The sequence below is a fragment of the Propithecus coquereli genome, unplaced genomic scaffold, assembly GCF_000956105.1.
Source record: "Propithecus coquereli isolate 6110/MARCELLA unplaced genomic scaffold, Pcoq_1.0 Scaffold111, whole genome shotgun sequence".
Lineage (NCBI taxonomy): Eukaryota > Metazoa > Chordata > Mammalia > Primates > Indriidae > Propithecus > Propithecus coquereli.
In genome coordinates, this window is record NW_012135081.1 from 4194446 (window position 1) to 4200917 (window position 6472).

Here is a 6472-nt window from a genome sequence, read left to right on the forward strand (position 1 = left end):
TATTATTATACAACACTTACCATGGTGTATTCACGTTACAAGGTACTGCACCCACTGAACTGTGAGCTCAGAGAGGAAGAGCAGAGTTTCTTCTTCTCTCAGGGACTCCGCCCAGCAACTGACCCCGCCCCCTCCTAGCCCCGTCTCTCCTAGCCCCGCCCCCAGGAGATTTCCGGCTTCTCTGCACTGGCCTCGCCCTAAAGAGCTCCGCTCCGCCCGATAGAGCAACCGTTTCCTCCCAGCGCCACAGAACTAGAGTGATTGACGAGTCCTTTGTCCAATCATCACTCCGAGTGACCATATAATTACCAAATAGGCGGTAGCAGAGGTGGGTGCCGAAGCATGGGGTAGGGGTGACCAGGAAGTGACAGCCAAGACTGGGAAGAAGGACGAATCAAGCCCAGACGGTGGTGGAAAGGTGACGGAGCATCTGGGCTTCCCAATTTCCTTCTCTCCCCCTTACTGGGCCGGGGTCCCTTTGCAGCTGGGAGCTAGGATCTCCATTTGCCTGTCTTTTGGAGGAAGAGGTGTGTGTCTATATATTTAAGCGTTTGAGGATCTTGCTTGAGCAACCTTTCTCTCACTTCGCCTCAAGGCTTGTCCTTCTCTTAGCCTGGGGTGGGGGTCTTCCCCAGGGAGAGGGTCCTTTCTTATCCTGTGTAGGTGGTTACAGGCTTCCGGACTTAGTACCAGGGAAAGGGAGATGAGTGATGGGGATCCAAGATTCGCGGACTCTGCCCTGTTCTGAGGAGTTAGACACCTCCAGCTGCAGCCAGAGGTAGTGGAAGGTGGAGGGGCCCTGGGAACTAGATTCCTGTCGTTAGGGAACTAGAAATAAAGTAGATATTGGGGGCGAAGGAACAAGTGGAACGAAACATTTCTTATGCGGAGGTCGTGGTAGTTCTCTAAGTGGGAAAGCTTACGGTGGGGCGGGAGACATTGGGGCAGGGCTCCGGCTCTAAATCCACTTCCCACCTCTGGGCCGTCATCTTTTTGCCCCATTTCTTTCTCCACAGGCTGGGGGAAGCATCTGAACATGTGGAATCCCAACGCTGGTAGGTTTTGGGGGATCTCTTCTACCACCCCTAACCCTTTTTCTGATGGGCCCGACAACAGGAGGTTTCTGTATCGCTCCTCCCCCCCGCCTCACCGGACCGCAAAAGCAATCTTTGGGCCACGGTTGACCAATGCTTTTATCTTTCCTTAGAGTTCACTGTCTCCCTCCTCTCCCCAGCCCTTCCAGGGACGTTCCCCTGTTTCTCCCCAACTCAGGTTTGTCTCCGCTACTCTCCATTCTCCTTCCTCACCTTTCCATTTCTCCTTAAGTATTGGGTGAGAAAGTGAATCTCGTTTTATTGTTTGTTGTCACAGGCTCTGGGCAATTCTAATCTTTATTTATTTTGTGTTTCTTCCACCAGGGCAGCCAGGGCCAAATCCATATCCCCCCAACATCGGGTCCCCTGGATGCTCCAATCCTGCCCATCCACCACCTGTCAATCCAGCCTGTCCTCCGGGCCCCTTTTCTTCTCCCCCAGGAGTTCCCCAGGGAAATCCTGTTTTCCCCCCAGGTGGGCCCCCTCATTCTGTGCCACAGCCAGGGTATCCAGGATGGCAACCCTCACGTCCCTACCCTCCTCCATACCCACCACCTGCCCCTGGCATACCTCCTGTGAATCCCTTGGCTCCTGGCATGTTAGGACCAGGAATGATGGTGGACAAGAAGACACAGAAGAAAATGAAGAAAGCTCATAAGAAGATGCACAAACACCACAAGCACGGCAAGGTTAGTGCCCTGTGGAGGCTGGCTAGGGAAAGGGTGCCCCCTCAGAGGGACTAGCTTGGCAGATGGGTTGGGTGAGGGGGAGTCACAGCCTGTGGACATGGGGGGATGGCAATTGTGTTGCTCTGGTACATGGTTCTTCCTTTTTGTAAAAGATGGCTACTGGGAAGAATCTGATAACCTTGAAAAGAAATATCAGGCATCTATCTGGAAGGGGGCTAGGGTGAGCCTTAGAATGCATTTCAGAATTAAAAGCCTATCTTGTCTGCCTTACTCTGTCTCGGAACTTTTGCCCCCCCATCCGCAGGTACATAGTTTAGCAAGTTGGATGCACTCACTGAGGCTGTCAAAATGTCAGGTACTAGGATCAGTCTTTTGACAGAGCAAAATCTTATATAATAATTAACAGAATTATAATCTGGCCCTAGTGTTTCTTTATCTCCTTCAATGTTCTTAGGGTGTGGTGTTAATTACACATGGGCCTTTTGCTCTACCATCCAGCTGGGAAACTGAGGACAAGCATAGTCAGTGACTCAGCCTCAAAGAAAGCCAAGGACTAAGGGGGTTTCATACTCAGCTCCTAGGCTAAGTATCTTTGTTCTAGAGGAATGTTAATTAGCAAGGGGAAGAGCAGGTCTGAGGACAGCTCCCAAAGGATTAAACCCACCTGCATTTTGAAGAGGCCGCAATTTACATTTTGCTGCCCAGTATTTATTTGCCTTGTGAATTTGGGCTCTAATTCCAATTCTGGGTCTTTGGTAGAAGTCTGAGGAAAATGAAAGGTGAGATTGAATAGGAGAGAGGGGAGAAATTACCCTGGGGAGACAAAAAATGTTTTTTAATGGTAGTTTAGTGGGAGTGTGCATGTGAGGAATCTTGAATAGAACTCACCTAGCCTTCTCTCCCACTTTCCCCACTTTCTCCCATTGAGCTTAGGAAAAAGTAGAGATACATGCACGCACAGCTGCTGTTTCTACTCTTTTTCTTAGATTCACAAGGACTTTGCACGAAGCTAATCAATAAGCATTTATAAAGTAGCAGCTGTTTTTTAGTACTGTACTATGCTTGTGCCTATAATTTATTCCTTGCCTAGGCATTGACTCAGGTAAAGAAAGTTGGAAACTTGCTCCAAAGGCAATATGTTAAATTCTGTGCAATGATTTACAATGGTTTAATCCATTCCTGTTTGCTCACTGCTGAAGGAAACCTTTGCTTTTGTTGTTTAAGGTACAGTCTGGTTCAAGACTCCTGACCTTCTTAGGGAAGCAAGGAATCACTTGGGTGGAGGGGTGGGACACCAAAGAATGGCCTGTGGAGTGATCAAAGGTCATTTGGATCTGATGCTATCTCCTCTCCCCTTTCCCCTTGCAGCATTCCTCCTCCTCTTCCTCCTCTTCCAGCAGTGACTCTGACTGAATACAGGGCCTGGACCCTTCCCTCAAGTCTCACCAGTTCTGCTGTCCCATCAAGCTTCAGATGCCATGTTGTACTGGTGGAAATTAGCCCTTGTGTACCCCCTCACCCGACCCCCACCTGAGCCTTACTTTGCTGTTCAGCCCTGACTGGCTAGGGAAAATGGGAAGAGGATTGCCATGGGCTAGCAAAGGCCGTCTTCTTGCTGCTTGGATAGATATTACAGCTGATGAGTTTAGCAGGGGAGCTGTTTTTTTTCATTTCTTTTTTTTTTTTTTTTTTGTCTCTTTAGGCTTCTAAGGTAGATTTTTTTGGGGGGGCGGCTGTTTTTTGAAGATGATGAGACCTTTGAGCTAAATGCTGAAGACAAGTTTAAGATCTGTAAAATGTGATTTTTTTTACTTCCTTTTGTAACACTTGTGGTTGGGGGATTTTGTGAAAATTTAAGTATGAAGAAAAAACTGTACTTTTTTTGTAATGTTGGCACACTTGGGTAATTTACTGGGAAATACACTTCCTAGCAGGCCTTCTATTGGTCACACTAACTGCCGGGTTACTGGGAGGTAGATCCATCTCGTTGATGAGCTCTGCCACGTTGGAGCCTAATCTCTACTTCTTAGCTCCTCCATGTGCGATCTCAGGTCCTGCTTTTGTTCTCCAACTCAATCCAAATAAAGCTATTTCTCCTGGTCTCTGTTCACCTGTGCTATTACCTTGGCTAGGCCCAGCACATTCTACTACTTTTGCTGCCCTTCTGCAGAACCTTTAAAGTATATCCATTTAATAGTAAGGAACCAGAGGATCAGTGAGGACTATACCATACTATTCCTATGTTTCCTTTTTTTTTTTTTTTTTGAGATGGGGTGTCACTATGTTGCCCAGGCTTGCCTCAAACTCCTGGGCTCAAGCAGTCCCCCCACCTCAGCCTTCCAAGTAGCTGAGATTGCACTGTTTCTTAAGTGGGAGGAATCTTCAGAATGGGTTCAGGCTTAGCAGAATGAATATTGTCTTCCCTTGGATGAATGGATATAGGCTTTTAGCATATGCTTCTGTGTTGCTACAGAGGTTCTTAACCCTGGCTACCCATCAGTTATGAGAGAGTACTTTGGAGCTTTGCCCCAAATCTATTGAATAAGACTCTTTAAGGATGTGGCCCTACATATCAGTATTTTTAAGAAACTGTGGGTGATTCCGATGCACAGCTAAAATTGAGGGCCACTGGTTTACTCTATACCATGTACAGTGTTACACATTGGGTTCTTAGAGATCTGTTGAGTGGAAGAAAAAGACATCTAAGAGAACTAATTAATAAAGATAGATGCTGAAGCAAAAGGATGGCTTGAGGCCAGGTGTTAGAGACTAGCCTGGTCAACATAGTGAGGCCCCGTTTCTATGAAAAATAAAAAAGTTAGCCAGGCATGGTAGTGCATGCATGTAGTCCCAGTTACTTGGGAGGCTGAGGCAGGAGGATTGCTTGAGCCCAGGTATTGGAGGTTACAGTGAGCCATGATGACACCACTGCACTCCAGCCTGGGAGACAGGGTAGGACCCTGTCTCAAAAAAAAAACACAAAAAAACAAAAGACAGATGCTATAAAATCCCAGGAGCACATAAATATAGAGATAATTCTCACTGGGATAGGAGGGAGGAGTCAAAGATGACTTTATAGAAAAAGTGACATTTGAATTACCTCTTAGGCCTTGAGGGTGGAAAGTATGAGTAGAAAAGAGAAAAGGATGGATTTACCAAGTGGATGGTGGAGAAGAGCTGGGGACGCCCCGTGCTGAGGTACAGTCATAAGCCTCCTTAGCATGTTTGGAAATCACAGGTATCCCAGTGGGACTAGATTGATTTTCTGGAAAATTGTTTGTTGAGGAATTACTGTGTTCTGGGTGCTCAATAAGACAGTCCCTGCCCCTCGTGACTTGCAAGATCTAATGGAGCACACAGATGTATGAATACAGTAAAGACGGAAAACACAGTAAAAAGGACCACAATAGAGACATGGATCGAATGGGGGATGGGGAGCAAAGGAAGCAGTGACAGTTTCACTGGGCGAAAGAGCTACGTGTGGGCTGGGACTCGGGAAGAGTGGGAGTTTCCCAGGTAGTAAATGAGATCAGCTAACATGTACTGAGCATTTATTACGTGCAGGCACTGAGCACTTGACATTTATAACTGCTGTAATCTTCACAGCAACTCTGTGACGTAGGCACTATTATTCCTATTTTGTAGATGAGGAAAACTGAAGTATTAAGAGGTTAAATAACTTGCCCAAGGTCACATGGTAGTAAATGGTTCAGTCAGGATTAAAGCTCAGGCATTCTGGCTCCTGAGTCTGTGCTGTTAACCCAGTGGATTCCAGGCAGATGCAGTTTTATAAAGGAACAAGTTAGGAGCTCCTGAACCTGAATTGGTGTGTAGTAGGCTGAGAGGAAATGAGGCTGCAGTTGGGGACACAGGGCTAGAGGAAGGAGTGGACTTGAGAGATGTTTCTGAGGTGGAACCCACAGGGCTTGGGCCTTGAGTGCAGGGCTTGAGGAGGAACAAGGAATGGGTGTTTTTACTTGGCTGTACTGCATCCATGATTTGTCCCTAGAAAGAGTTGCATGAAAATGTTTGAAGTCTTCCTATATTTTATTGCTAGCTTCTAATGTTATTAGAAAATCCAAAGCCAAGGCCCACTTTTCCAGTGTCCTGGATTCAGGGGCCATTCTGATGTTTTTGTTTTTTTTTCCTGGTCATTCTGTGTTTTCTTTTGCAGCTCTTCCTTTTTGAGGAGGATTGTGAGGTGAAGAGACATAGATGTTGACAAACCAAAAATAAAGAGAGATAATGAGAAGGAGCTGTGGGGGGAGGGGGCAGTGAGGAAGGGGAACACAAAGAGAAATAAAAATTAGGGAGACAATTCACCGCTCCCTTCCTGCCTGCTCCTAACCGTGGACAGCACATCTCTCCTTCCCAGCATTTCTAAGCCATATGCAGAGCACCTTGTTTTTGGCTGTTGTTTTGTTCCTCAAAAGTTTACTAACTTTTTAAGCTGAATGTGGTGCCTCACACCTATAATCCCAGCACTTTGGGAGGCCAAGGTGGGAGGATTGCTTGAGGCCAGGAGTTCGAGACCAGCCTAAGTAACACAGTGAGACCCTGACTCTTCAAAAAATAGAAAAATCAGCTGGGCATGGTGGCATGTGCCTGTAGTCCCAGCTACTCGGGAGGCTAAGGCAGGAGGATCGCTTGAGCCCAGCCTAGGAGTTTGAGGCTGCAGTAAACTATGAT

The 6472-nt window shown here is 46.9% G+C and overlaps 1 protein-coding gene across 3 annotated transcripts; it reads left to right on the top strand.

The window, feature by feature from the left end:
- The first annotated feature begins 267 nt into the window (after positions 1-267).
- PRR13 (proline rich 13) lies at positions 268-3436 on the top strand. 3 transcript variants are annotated; one of them, XM_012653215.1, is made up of 4 exons: positions 268-418; positions 1017-1055; positions 1419-1783; positions 3152-3436. In XM_012653215.1, exons 2-4 carry the CDS (start codon positions 1037-1039, stop codon positions 3194-3196), a joined length of 429 nt encoding a protein of 142 aa, XP_012508669.1. In that variant the 5' UTR covers positions 268-418; positions 1017-1036; the 3' UTR covers positions 3197-3436. The 3 variants fall into 3 exon arrangements, with proteins under 3 accessions (XP_012508669.1, XP_012508676.1, XP_012508682.1); XM_012653222.1 differs by having other exon boundaries at positions 373-527; XM_012653228.1 differs by lacking the exon at positions 268-418 and adding an exon at positions 728-778.
- Positions 3437-6472: the final 3036 nt, after the last annotated feature.